At 45.3% G+C, this 14,315-nt stretch overlaps 3 protein-coding genes across 3 annotated transcripts; 1 reads left to right on the top strand and 2 right to left on the bottom strand.

Moving 5' to 3' along the window:
- Window positions 1-4,025: 4,025 nt before the first annotated feature.
- DFL_006721 (uncharacterized protein) lies at window positions 4,026-5,626 on the bottom strand (the record flags this gene model as incomplete). Its single annotated transcript, XM_067636194.1, has 4 exons — window positions 4,026-4,179; window positions 4,248-5,215; window positions 5,286-5,491; window positions 5,611-5,626. 4 exons carry the CDS (start codon window positions 5,624-5,626, stop codon window positions 4,026-4,028), a joined length of 1,344 nt encoding a protein of 447 aa, XP_067487835.1.
- Window positions 5,627-9,198: 3,572 nt separating this feature from the next.
- Window positions 9,199-11,956, top strand: DFL_006720 (uncharacterized protein; the record flags this gene model as incomplete). Its single annotated transcript, XM_067636193.1, has 6 exons — window positions 9,199-9,245; window positions 9,832-9,848; window positions 10,002-10,150; window positions 10,208-11,368; window positions 11,434-11,838; window positions 11,897-11,956. 6 exons carry the CDS (start codon window positions 9,199-9,201, stop codon window positions 11,954-11,956), a joined length of 1,839 nt encoding a protein of 612 aa, XP_067487834.1.
- Window positions 11,957-13,526: 1,570 nt separating this feature from the next.
- On the bottom strand, window positions 13,527-13,856 carry DFL_006719 (uncharacterized protein; the record flags this gene model as incomplete). Its single annotated transcript, XM_067636191.1, has 1 exon — window positions 13,527-13,856. One exon carries the CDS (start codon window positions 13,854-13,856, stop codon window positions 13,527-13,529), a length of 330 nt encoding a protein of 109 aa, XP_067487833.1.
- Between the last annotated feature and the right edge of the window lie 459 nt (window positions 13,857-14,315).

Genomic DNA, 14,315 nt, shown 5'->3' with positions numbered 1-14,315 from the left:
GGACTTGCATTTGCGGTTTAGCCTTTTTACTTTTCTTTGTACGATTTTATACCTTTTTTATGGAATCATATGGTGGTTAATAGTGTAGTGACCCCGCCAACGGAGGGGAGGTGGTAGAAAGACCTAGAGAGAATGGGTTGGAAAGATCTAGATGATAGTGGAGAGGAATGGATGATTTGATGAATGGAGAGAAGATATGAGATCTATCTGCATGTTTCCCTGGCGTCTATTAAAATCTTAACAGAAGGCCAGCAACTTGTCTACAACAACCTTCCTTCTTCCCTTTCACCATCTCAATAACAACCTCCACTCCACAGTCTTCGTCGGAATCAAACAAACTTCACATCCCATATATAAACCCGTATCACCTACACATTATTTGCCTCTATATAATAAGCATCCTATCCAGGAAATATGCATACGATGCTCTCAGAGCGCAAGATAGGCCAAACATACTTCTTACGGGAATGCGAGACCCTAGCATGTGGCGTCCCCTACAGCGTCTAAATCGAAGCAAAATGGGTAGCACATGTATACCACTTGTCTTTGGTAGGGGAAAAAAAGGGGCGAGGAAAAAAGATGTTTACCGATATAATCCTTTCTATGAGGTCGAGGTGTTGGGAGCTGATGTCATGAACAGGATGGATGTTCTTGCTCCTAAAATTCTCTTTCTTTTGTTCTTTCCTCCTTCTTTTCAATTTACAAAAGACGATCTTTACAACTCTCGTAATCTCGTACCTAGCAACTCTCGCATTCTAAAAGTGCATCAATTACCAGCGAACTGATACGACTTTTATTCTCAACGTCGACAAATTTGCCACAAAAGCTTCATGCACCAAGTGTCAAAGATAGCGTAATCTATTATAATATTGACGAAGCTCCTACTCGGTCTTGGATATCGAGCTCCCACCTAGGTCTATGGATCTATCACTACCTTCTTATCATCCCTCCAGCTATCAAAATCTCGCTCCAGAACTAAGACCCACATGGCTCATGTCCCCAAAAGCTACAAAGTTCAAAACGAAAGATGGCATCAACGAAGCGCATGTGCTGAAGGACTATTCTCATTTACCCTGTATGTGACGACCTACCCTGTATGTGACTTAGTTACCCTGTATGTGACTTACGACTTACCCTCTATGTGGCCTATGACTTACCCTTTATGTAACCTACCGCTTACCTTGTATATAACTTATAGTATATTTTATATATAATTTACTACTTACCCTATATGTAATCTACGGTTTATCTGTGGTAGGTACGTAGGTAGTAGTACAGGCTATACCTACTCATAGAAGTGGTGGAACTTGATTTGTTGCATTTTTATTGTTCAACGCAACTCGGCGTCCAGCGAACCCATTCGTTTTGTCTATAAATTGTAATCCGCTATGCTGGGTTCTGCCAGAGGGACATCCTATTTTTAATATTCACGATTTATCCATACACATACGAGCATCTTATGTTATACCCATAGCGCGAGTTCTTGTTATTTAGGCCTTTCATTCAATAAACACCTGCGTTCCTCCCGGCTTATAGGCGGGCTTACAGCCCACCGCTCCATACCGTCTATTTTACCTATGTACAGCTGATGGGCCAGCTAGATAGCTGGTAGTCTCCTAGAGGCCATATTACTACCTCACATTACTTATCACGATTAGCCCTAGACTGATGACCCTATATATTATGGAAAAAAGTACGAATACTTTTTGACAACTACGCCAGAGAAAGATATATAACTACAGTTTTTCACTAACCCATATACTAATTATATATAATTTTTGTGGTTATAAATCGGTAATGTCACCACTCTACTTATCTACAGACATTGCAATAACATCTGAAAGCAATACATCGTATGCAACCAAAAGTTTATGATATGATAGTTATCAGACCCATTCAACGCCATCATGGACCATGGCTTTCTTTATACCAGAATTCGACAAGATATATTTACTTTTACATGACAATTTATTCGTGGATTGTATGAAGCTACCCGTGCTCGTTTTTGTGAAGTTGTCTTGTTTCCACCGATCATATCAGCGGACTGGTTGGCTTTAACGGAATGTATTATTTCACTGCGTTTCATGTGCAGTCTAGATCTTTATAGTGTGTGGTACTATATATCCCTTTGAAGAGACTCTATAACTGCAGTGCATGATATTTTTGGATTACCAGTTACGTCCGAGCTTATATATTTGAGAGCATTTGATCATTGCAAAGAGTTCTCCCTTCCGTGGTTATATATTATAGACGAAGCCCATCTGATATATGGGGAACTGCCATATTTTGGGAGACCAGCTGGAGATTCGCAACCTACTTCTTCTCCCAATCGTATGACACTAGACATACGGTTTAGAATATTCAACATTACTTTCATGCCAGAGAACGAACTTTGACAATATACGCAACCAGATGATTTTAATTCTCTCATATATCACAGCGATAGTGCGGGATCGAAGGTACCTAGAAATTTTGAAGCCAATGATGAACTTAATTCTAGAAGCGGGAACCTCGATAAACTTGACAAAACGCTACTCTACTGGCATAATAGATTGACCATGCTAATTATATGCTCAAGCTTTATCGCGCCAGTCCGGTCTCGAGACAATTGGCTCTAGCAAAATATACAACAATTCGCAACACATTTATATTTTATTGCCTCATAGCCTAAACTATTTTGTCGTTACTCTCAAGTGGTATATTTACGGCAATAACTCGCAGGGTCTTCCCATCTAGTTCCTAATTGTGGATAGAAACGCTCAACTTGTTCCTCCGAATCGCTTCTTTTGCAACGTCGCAACCTCTACCTCATCCGTTCTGCGCGCACTGTAATGTAACATCAACTACAATATTAGAAATTCGCTATCGGAAGCAGATGATCCAATGAAGAACTTGACTATGTAGAACACAATCGATTAACCAATCTCAGAATCCTCGTCAGGATTAGGCACAAACATTCATTTTCGACATAAGTGCCAGCCAAGTCTGACGATGATGTCTCTATCTCAGAAATTATTTCTGGTAACCCGGGCCTTCTGACTATTTTGGGCCAGGCCGACATATCCACAATCTATATATACTGTTTACCATACTACATGGCTCACGTCGACAATTACCGATTATTGCAGTGCCAACCGCCTGCCAATGCGTGAGAATGTCAGGTGGCTCCCACTATCTCAGAACAATTCGACGATCACCGGGGACTCTGGAAGCTCGAATGAAAATTCAGCGAGCGGCACAGGATTTTCCATCGATGGATTCGGACAAGTTTTAACTCTACTTTATCATAAAAATGAGACTGCTAAAAAATTCCAAAGGTTTAGAAGGCAAGATGATGTGATGGATTGGGACGAATTGCTGGGCGCACTTCCTGAAATTGCAGCCACATTGGGGGTCACCGAACGATTTTATTTCGAAGGCAAGGAGTTACTGCTGGATTCCGGTGCGGATACTTATATCCAATGAAATAGATTGTGAGCCTTGACGGATATGAGGGTGGGGATACGTTTTGGTTTTGCACGGATACCAATCCCACGTGCCTTCGTCTATCCGTATCGATTGACTGGGTTCGCAGAGCTGGTGTCTAGTTACCAACCGACTGTCACTAGTCGTACAACTTTTACTGGCGTATTACCTACGGAGGTTCCTCCGATCCCAACCTAACGATTGCTATAGTTTTTGGATTTCGTTGTTTAATTACCTGTTTTTATGTTGTGTTTGTTGTATTTTTGATATGCCAATCTCTATTCGAGAGTCCATCTAGGCCTCGGCCACTAACCAGCTACGTTGATACCTCTACAGTCACTTTCGCTTTCTCGGAAACATCAGAAAATAATTCTTAGAAGTATTTGATCAAAAACTTTTGATTTATATGTTTCAACAGCTTAGTAGATGTACATTTAACGAAATGTTGCTTCCAAGACAGATACTCTGGCCGAATCTATAGAGAGTATCTCAAGATACCCCCAAGCCAATTCCTTCTTTTTGCGCTTTTACTTTTTTATTTTAGGGGCACATAATCGAGTTTAGCAGCACTTAGCGGCGTCTGGGTTGGTGCCGTTCTGGACGGCCTTCTTGGCCAAGGTATCCGCATCGATATCGGATCTGCCTACGGCGTCCAGAAGAGGGGTGTTGCTCCCTGTCTTGACGTTGAAGTGGTATTGACGGATGATGCTGTCACTGTATATTTCATAAAAGGTATGATTAGTGTCTCTGCCTCCGTCGTTGTGGTTGCTGGGGAAACTTACACATCATCAACGTTCAAACTCCTGACATCAGCCAACTGCTTAATCTTAGCAGTGCACTCCTTAACCTGAGCATCCGTCAAGCTCAAATCCAACTGGTCTACTCTGCTCTTAATCGCATTCCATCCCGTCAATCTCGATGCGAAGTGCACATATCTTGTAAGACCGAAGTCTGCTGGGTTTACGATCTCGTATGTGCTTGGGTTCGCCAGAATAGCCTTGGCGTGGATACCGGCCTTGTGTGTGAAGGCACAGAAACCAGTGATGTAGTTGTTGAATGGAATGTTGACTTCGACGGCCTCGGCGACGAGGTTCTCGAGGTCTCTGAGCTTCTCGAGCTTGTACTTGCTGCGGACGTAGTCACGATCGGCGACGATCATGCGCGCCATGAGGCCACCGAGTGGGGTGATGCCGTTACGCTCACCGATACCTAAGACTGAGGTGTCGATATGGGTTGCGCCGGCTTCAAGAGCGGTGTAGGCATTGGCGATGGCACAACCTGTGTCATTGTGGAAGTGAGTTTCGATATCGCAGTGGACGACACCACGAAGAGTTCGGACGAGGTCATAGACCTGTCTTGGGCCGGCACAGCCGACGGTGTCAGCAATTCCGACTCTGTTAACGCCGATCTTGTCGACAGCTCTGTAGATGCTGAGGAGGTCGACGAGGTCTGATCTGAAGGAGTCTTCGGAGGAGAATCTGATTTCGATGCCCTTGGACTTGACGAATTCGATGACTTCGATGGCGGACTTGTGGATGTAGTCCATGTCCTTGCCGTGAGAGTGTTCTCTGAGGAAAGAAGATGTGCCAATGACGACGTCTACACCGTCAACGCCTGTCTCGACGGCGATTCGGGCATCATCCATGTGACATCTGATGTGTGTGAGGATCTTGGCCTTCAATCCGAGCTTGCATATCGCCTCGCAGTCCTTGCGACTCTGTTCCGAAGCTGCCGGGCTGGTGAGTTCGATCTATTATCATACCATATCAATATTGTCACACGACAGTTTTCCTGGACCGGAATGAATAGTAAGAACCTACATAGTCAACACCAAAGTCATCCAGCGCCTTGGCAATCTCAATCTTCTTGGCCGTATCGAAGAAAGCATTTGCGAATTGCTCTCCCTCTCTTAGTGTGCTTTCAATGATCTTGAAGTTGGAAACATTCGATAGGAAATCCGGAACTCCGACGTATGGGCTTCGGAGTGGTGGGCGTTCACCCAGAGGTTTGAAGTCTTTCTTGATATCTAGTAAGTTCCGAGCATCGGAGGGGGAGGGGCCTTTGTTAGCGGGGCTGCCCCATAGTAACAGAAGAAGCTATGTGTTGCGGAAAAGATGAATCGGATGGGAGAGCGTAGATAAGTACCGTTACTGCTGGACATTTTGGAAGTTATGAATTAAAAGTCCGACTGGGGTCTTTCTAGTATGGGAATCTGCTGCGGGTGGTGATTTGGTGATGTCGAATAAAGAAGGTGCAAATGTCAATGGGAGTTAACGTTGGGATAAAAGTTTTTCTGCCGGTTGAGAGTTGTTAGTGGCGCACAGCAATTACAAAGAGAAGTTCCCAATCGGAGAGGCATACTCTAACAGTTCTTTAACGCCAATTATACTGCAAATAAAATATGGGTATCTTGAGGTAAAGGAAATGAATATGAATACACAAATTCTGGAGCTGAGGGTGAAAATATTTTTCAAATCGCAGGAGCAGAGAGAGAAAAATTATGGCTTTGTTGGTCAATTTATACAAGTATCCTAAGAATCTACCCGACAAGCAAAATGCTCCAATCCAAACCGTTGAAATTTTTTTTTTTTTCTTTCTTGCCTCTCAGGTTTTGCATGTATGCATGCAACTAGCTAAAGAAGATCTGGGGAAATCCATTGAAGGGGCCTGTTCAACTCAAATGGGCTGCTTGACTCATAGTTCAATATATTTCCTCGGGCTCCAGTACCGGAGGTCCAGCGGTGAGGCCCTATGCGGTGGAACCTTACCCGCCGGGCTTGCTGCTCGAGGAGTTCCCACATGGAGAGTCGAGCCAGAGCCTGCTTAACAATCGGAAGGCTATTAGCCTGCTGGGTACCTGTAGCCGGGGGGCATTTCTCACATGCAGATGGGAAAGTGATGAACGGGTCAAAAAAAATTTTGTTTTTAAGAATCACAGCCGAACTGGAGCTCGCTTGACAGGCCAGATAGTTCTGAAGCCTGTCTCACGATTTGGCGGGGTGGTCGCCGGCATCGGTGTTCGTGCAGTTTTCTGTGAACCGAACGTCATGGCAAAGCTATTTCATTCGGTAGAAAGCTGATAATTGTAAAATCTGGCTTGGAGGAGCATGACATTTGAAACTCCCGAGCACAGATATATTTTTTCTTCTCCTTTGAACGCAATGAATCATCCGACAAGGAATCCGGAAAACCCTTTGTCGGTTTGTTGGACTAAATCTAGTCGCTTCGAACTCGCTTCGCATGATGTTGGCAACTGTCGAGACACCTTGTCTCTGGGTCAAGTCCTTTGGGTCTTGAAATCTGTCCAGAATACGAATTCGAAAATGCTCTGTTCTAATACAGATTTCGAAATATTATGTGCATCACTATGTGACATATCATGATATCAAGTCGAAGATACCCGGATGTTCGGTTTCATAGAAGTCGTTCCTCCATCTTGACTTTGAAAATTTAGAGATCATCTTTCGATAGACCTCCAGACGAGCAGGCTTTGAAGAAAAAACAACCGGGGCCTCGTCGGCCCCAAGCGGCCAGATGAAGCAGATAAAAGTCGGGGTTTTCGGCAAACCGAAATGAGGCACCCTGCCTTACGCAATCGCGGGAACGGACGCACAACATGCTAGTTAATTCAGCATATATAGGTGCAACGGGAGCCAGTTGGTTGATCGATTGTGATAAGAATGAGATTCAACTGACGGCTGACAGGTCGGTTGCCGATATAATTTAGTCCGTAATATAACATCGAATTAGAAGTTGGACATGTACATGCATGTAACCAGCCGTTTGACCATGGTTATGATGAAGCCTTAGTAAGAACTTGCCCACGAACACGGCCGCACATTTTCGGGTCTGTGGCGTATCAGCGTGACAGCCAGAAGTGGTTTGGACTGTTTTGTGGCTGCACAGCGTCGTCGGGTGGGCCGAAGCCTTAATTGCAATAATGCTGGTCCTGATGGCCTTTAGTATTATGTAGTATTGGTGCCAGTACCAATTAGAGATATTAATCCGATTTCAATATTGTCAACACGCAAAATCCATCCTTCTTCCACCTTTCATCAACCATTTCCAACGCACGCACGCACCATCATCGATTCATCATCGGCTCCATCTCCAATCTTCCCCCCAAGTCATCATTACCCTCCCCTTCTTTTCTTCGCGAAGCAAGGCCTATCTTAATCGTAGCATCGACGAATTCGCCTTTCCCTTTTTGGCCATCCTAGTATTTTCCTTCGAGTTGTGCTGTACGCTTTGATGTCCGTTGGTCCACCAAACCCTGTTTGCTGTGTTGAGCACAAGCCAGGCATTTAAATTGTCATCAATCAAATTCCTCCGTTCTCAGCCTCAGGAGGACGAGCCGCAATATATAGACGAGGACTGACGGCTCGTCATTGTTATCATCAAAAGTTACCGATAGAGAAGCTTTGAGGCTCTACCTTTTCGTGTCGACTTGACTTGTTCACCGCTCGAACACGCTCATTCGGTTCACGGGAAAGGGCATATCGAATCTGCCAACCACCTCTATCTGTGTGGCCAGGGTTTTGCTTTTTTCGCGTGTCGTTCATCGATTCGAGATTCTGAGATTCGGGAGGGGTGCCTTGCGCTAGTCAGGACTGGTCATCAGCACCGCAAGAAGTGGCCAGCCATTTTTGCTGTGTGCATGTCCTTCAAACCCCCAGGCCAGGTCCGTTCTTGACAGCCAGCAAAAGAACTGTCGTCGAATAAAGCCGGCCGAAGGAAAATCGAATCTTCCAAGGAGCAGGAAGAAAAAACTTGGAAGAACCCTCGGGGTAACTTTTGTTTACTTTTTCCTTCCAAATCTCGAAATCGACGGGTTTGCTTTGTGAGCTAAAACCCACACTAAAAGAGGGTACTTTCTCTTCACCACAGTTTATACATAGCGTTTCATGCTGGCCTCCAGTCTAGGCGGATACTTCCTGTTTCCTTAGCTGGCCCTCCAACGGTTTCCGCTAAGGTCCACCGAACAGTCTCAAGCCGGGGTATACCAACAGATACATGTAATCTGTGTCGTTTCTTCAAATTCCCTTCCGCCCATCCCCTGCACCTTTACTTAGCACTCTTTCCACCTCACATTTCACACATCCTTTCCTTTCTTCCCTAAACCATCTTCAGCATCGAAACACCAATCCTTCTTTTTTCCCCTTCGCCTTCATCCTATCCAATTCTTAACAAAGATACGACCCGACAATACCTGCATAATTACGACCGCCGTGCAGGGAATAGTGACAGCAGGCCCCGTTCTCGAAGCGAGAAATCTTCTGGAAAGGGCATTCCCATCATCTGATCGCGACTTTGTTTTCCTGGGATCCATATCTGAACAATCCTCACGGAAACAACGGTTTAAAGATCATATTTTCTAATACTCGACAGCTTTAAGGGAAAGGGTGGGGTGTGCGAAGCGACCTTTAGGAGAAATTGCGTTCCTGGTGGCACCCTAACAAATCCGGACAGCCCGACAAACCTTTCTGCTTTGCATATTCCTTGCGACCAAATTAACATCCACCTTTTGCATTTCCCCGTCTCGACGCCTCAAGAATTAAACACGAACGCTCACCACATATCGAACGGCTGCGGCATCTCGTGTAATTTTGGTACGACCGACAAGGACTGCGACACGAATATCAACAATTAACCAAGATCGCGTGTCTCGGAAGCGGCCTCTGGACGGGGCGGTTTCAGATATCCCTTCATCATTCCTTTCTCACGACTTTCAAAATGTCGGCTCCGCTGACCTCTGAGCAGGTCAACTACTTAGTATGGCGGTAAGTCATCAACCTCGATGTTTCGCAACTCCTTTCAAATGCCCTATTGCTTTCACGAACAATCCTATCAACCTGTGGGACTGTTTTATGCGGGCGGTTGGAGGCGAAACGGGTGCACAGAAAGCCCTCCACACTGGGGATCTCGCATGCAGTCAAATCTACATTGAGCCCGGAGGCTTTGACGGCAAACGTATCGCCAAATCCCGAATTTCCGCATGATCGGTGAGCCTCATTTGGGGCTTTTGAGCATTGAAAAAGTGCACCGAGAACCCGCAACTCCCCGATTTGCAGAACGACAGGTCTCTTCTTGCTGCCAAACCCCGGGCAAAACAGAACGACTTGGTTTCCTTTGTGACTTGCTGCACTGGCGCCAATTTTTCAATCTGGCGAGACCCTTGCGTATATTTGCTTATTTTTCTTGAAATTTATTCTGTTTGTCCGCATGCATGAAATTTCCTTGGCCCTTGTTTGAAGAATCGGTTGGACGTGCTCCGCTGTCTCTGTTATTGAGGCGAAACCTTGTTCCCGTTTGCCATGCTACCCGACACCACAACCCAGAACCACGCTAATGTCATGTGTTCCATAGCTATCTGCAGGAATCAGGTATGGATCCGATCTATTATTACCTGCAGATCCAACTTGCCCATGTCCGATTAGATACATCGGACATTATTTCGCGGCTCGTAGATCTGATGGTATATTCGATCTGTGCGTTGACGTATTTGTGCGCTGACTGGACATTCTTTGTTTGAACAGGTTTTGAAAAATCAACATTCTCCTTCCAAGATGATTGCAGGGCACATCACCTCGAAGGAAAATTCAAAAATTGGGTCAAGCCTGGTGCTTTAATAAACATAATTCAGAAAGGCCTCCAGTATTTGGCTTTGGAGGCATCTATATACGAAGTAGTTTCATACCCCACCCCTTATACCGAGATGAACTTCCTGCTGACGTTGATTTAGAATGGTACTATAGGGACGACAAAAGTCTTTTCTTACTTCGGACCACCAAATGTTCAAGAGGAGCCGACAGCCGCGCCACCGCCGGCGGATGTATCAATGGAGGATGCGGCCGGCGATGTAGAAATGTCGAACCCGCCGCCCCCGTCCGCACAGCCGCGTGAGGAATCAAACGGCATATCCATCGAAGTGGAAGCACAAAAAGCAGAGCTGCTACGCGAGCCACCGCAAACGAATGGAACCATCACCCCCATAAAACGTAGCCACCACGACCTCGTCACGACAATGCCTCCCGAGGTGAATGGCACACACAGTCAACGAACCAAGAGGGCGAAGACTGCTGCTGCTGTTGGTGAGGACGCCATGATTATTGATGGAATCGGCCTACCTGACACCACATCCGAAGAGGTTAGGGCAACTATTGGGAGTAGTATAGGCGTTCAGGCAGACGAGTACATTCAGTTAGACCGCGAATCGACGGGTGTCTATCATCTTTCGCCATTGGACGCATCCTTGGACTCCGCTGCGAGGAATTGCAAATTCAGTCCAACCAATAAGAACAGTCTAGCTGTATCGCTAGATACATGTCATATGTTCAACCTCGGCGATGATCTATTCACGCCTAATCGGAATATACAAGACCTCGTACTATTTCAACAGTTTGGGGAGGAAATGTCGACCATCGCATGGAGTGATAATGGCGAACACTTAGCAACGGCATCCTGGGACGGTTTGATTAAAATTTGGGACGATAAGGGTCGCCTGCGGCAATCGCTTAAAATGCACCGTGCACCGATACTGTGCCTCAAATTCCACCCGGTAAAGCACACCCTACTGCTCAGCGTTGATGGACATAGCAAAGTGAATGTATGGGACGTCACAACAGGAAAACTGAAGAAGCAATGCGAACTCTCAATTGAAAACGGCGCAAACGAAAAAAATACGCCCCATGATGCAGATTGGGTCAATGACAATACTATCGTCGCTGTTGGGGGTAACGGCGCAGTCGAAAAGTTCGACTTATCCCGACCCTTGGAAAATGGGCCACATTTGGATTCGATTGTGAGGTATGAGGGACACGATGCGCACAAGAATGTCAGCTCAGTCATTTGGAGCGGCGGCCATGATATCTTCGCTACAGGAGGCGAAGACGGGAAGATCATGGTATGTATCACCGGACGGCAACTCCCAGATCCTTGTCCGATAACTAATTTTTATGCCTCGCTTAGCTATGGAAGCCTTCTCAATTCAAACCAGTAGGCGTTCTCGAGGGTCACCAAGATGAAATAAGTTTCCTTCAACTGTCCCACGGTAGCAGCTCCCCGGATTCGCTTCTTGCGTCATCGTCTGCAGATGGGAGCGTTAGAATCTGGAACATCGAGAGCAGAATATGTTTGCATGTTCTTAACATGCAATCCCCGGTCGACGTTCTTTCTTTCACAGCCGATGGCAAATACTTGGCCGCGGGAGCTCAAAATCTTATAGTTATGGTCTGGCTCACGGAAACCGGGCGATTAGTTGGAATGTATGATGCAAAACCCGGGGAGGATGTATTATCGGCACAAAGCACCATGGAAGATTTGAGCTGGGATAAGGAGGGGGGTAGATTGGCCGTTGCGGTCAGGGATCAGAAGGTGAGCAGAAAACGTAAACCTTAGATAACATGTAGATGCTAATTTCCAAATCCTTTAGTGTGCAATAATCGACTGGAAAACATTGGTGAACGACGCCGCGACCAAAAAGTCACGGTAGCCGTACTTACACTATTACATTGGATCTTCTGGTCCCCAATCTCCAACCCCGATTTACGAAAACGAAGCATTTAGAGACGTTTCCCTTACCCTCCATTTCTTCCCTATGTGAAGTATAGCTAAGCCAGAAGCATGCTTGTTTATCACCGTATTTTGTAAAACCAGATGGATACAAAGTATACCATCCTGTTTTGCGTTTATTTTTTTTGTTCAGCTTTCCTGCATCTTTGCACATTCTTCTACTTTGTTCAAAACATGTCTGGAGGTGCTCATTGGCGTTCTGCTTTACTACACTGCTCTGTTTCTTTTTCTTCCTTTTTCTTTTTGTTTTTCTTTCCCCCACTGTGTGCAATACATTTACTTGCTCATGTAAGATAGGACCAAGTGCTTTGAATCGTGGAGGGAGTTAGGTAAATGTGGTATTCTGACTGAAATTTATGAAAATATACGCTAACCACTAACTATTTTACTACTCCTGCTCAGTTTTTTTTTTTTTTGCGCTATAATAATTAATAGACTAGGATATCATAGATATCTCATTTCAATTGCAAACTTGTATATGGCCCCTTAGTATGCGCTCTCTCCCACTCTCTGTTAATAGTGTGGGCTCTTGGGTTTAAGAACAAGGTTACCAGCAAACCACAACCTGTGTATACGTACTTACATACCCTCAACTCGAAACTTATTACTCCTTTTCTTCAACTAGGTTAGTAAGGATTATTAGATATCTATTACAAATATACGCTAGTATCTCCAAACCCTTTGCCTCAGAGAACCGCGAGCGAAGGTACTGTAGACTGGAATGCCCACCGTCCTGATATTCATGCTACAATGTATGAAATAGAATGAAAATTATCCTTCCATCTCACCTATTTGTGAAATTGTCATATCTGTAAAAAAATGTCAATGCAGTAGACCCCGCACACGCCAAACGATATTTCAGACGAACATTGAGATACCGGTCTTACACCGGATTAACCCATGGTCGACAATGGTGACCATACCCATTTTGTATTATAGAGACCGAGTTACATAGTTGTTTAATTACCCACATATGATCGATTAACACAACGTGCATAAATGTTGGGATATTAAAACCTCAACGATTAGCAGGCAACAATACGTTCTGTTTTGCTGAAGACTGCCAATCGTTTTTCCCGGATTTACTCAATGTCAAAATAATTGAATATATATCGAAATTGATCCATAAATCCGGTTGAGGGAATCCTTATTTGATCTCAGAGAAGTCTTTTCTTCTTTTTCTTCTCTTTCCCGTTCAGTTCTAAGAAGCTCTCCTCTCTCAAAAGTATCCTTTTATGGATACGACAGCGAAAACCCCCTGTTACCTTTTATGGTGCCAGAGGGAATGGCTAGCGCTAATCAGAATCATCATGTCATGGCCATAGTCGGGTTCTCGGAGCACACTGGCAGCGAAGGTCAACTCCCTTATGGGATGTCAACAACCAAAGGTTTCACCAGGTATATCTCTTCAATGAGTTCTGGCGCCACGGTGTTTCACATATGCAGAGGCGTGTTCCCGTTATTGTCTTTTAAGCTTGGACGGGCCTCGCCTATTGCAAGTGCTTCCGTAGCAGCCGAGTTGCCTTCATGTATAGCACGGCGGAGTAGAGTCTGGTCTGGGAGTCACGCATCTCAATATCTGCCTTGTAAGTTTTCTTCAAAACTTTGACAGTTTCCACTTGCCCAGACTCAGCCGCAACATACAAAGGAGGCCGGCCCTGGTGGTCGAGTTGGTTAATATTCAACGCAATTTTGGCTTCCGTGGCGACTGATACGAGGATTTCGATGGTATCAAGGCATCCTTGAGCAGCCGCGTAGTGAAGGGGGACCCAACCCTTGGTGTCTTTCCTTTGTGCATGCATGCAGTTGAGAGCTGCCATCAACTGCAAGCAATTCCTTCATAGCTTCCCTCTGCTTGGATCGTGCTGCAATATTGAATGGGGTATCGCCTTTTTGGGTCGTCGCCAACGGGTCCAGGCCGACTGCGAGCAATGGTTGGATGGCTTTGGCATCCCCGGCCCCTGCAGCCTTATGCAACATGGTCTGTCCAGCTTTGTCTCTTGTATTCTGATTTGCTTCGTGTTTGACGAGTAAGCAAGCCATTGAGGTGCGGCCCTGCTTGGCAGCAGCGTATAACGGTTATTATAATTATAATCCTGGGCATCGATGTCCGGCTTCTTGGTCTGGTTCAATAACAAAAGAACCGCATTCTCGTCTCCAGCACTTGCTTATTAGTAGAGCACAGTTTGTCCCCGGTTGTTGCGTGTTTCCACATTTGCTCCCCTTGCTATGAGAAGCTCAGTGGCATCTTTATGGCTATTCGACGCAGCGTAGTAGAG

The sequence above is a fragment of the Arthrobotrys flagrans genome (genome assembly GCF_004000055.1).
Source record: "Arthrobotrys flagrans strain CBS H-5679 chromosome Unknown unitig_8, whole genome shotgun sequence".
Lineage (NCBI taxonomy): Eukaryota > Fungi > Ascomycota > Orbiliomycetes > Orbiliales > Orbiliaceae > Arthrobotrys > Arthrobotrys flagrans.
The sequence above is the reverse complement of the archived record's forward strand: the minus strand, read 5'-3'. Positions and strand labels throughout refer to the sequence as shown.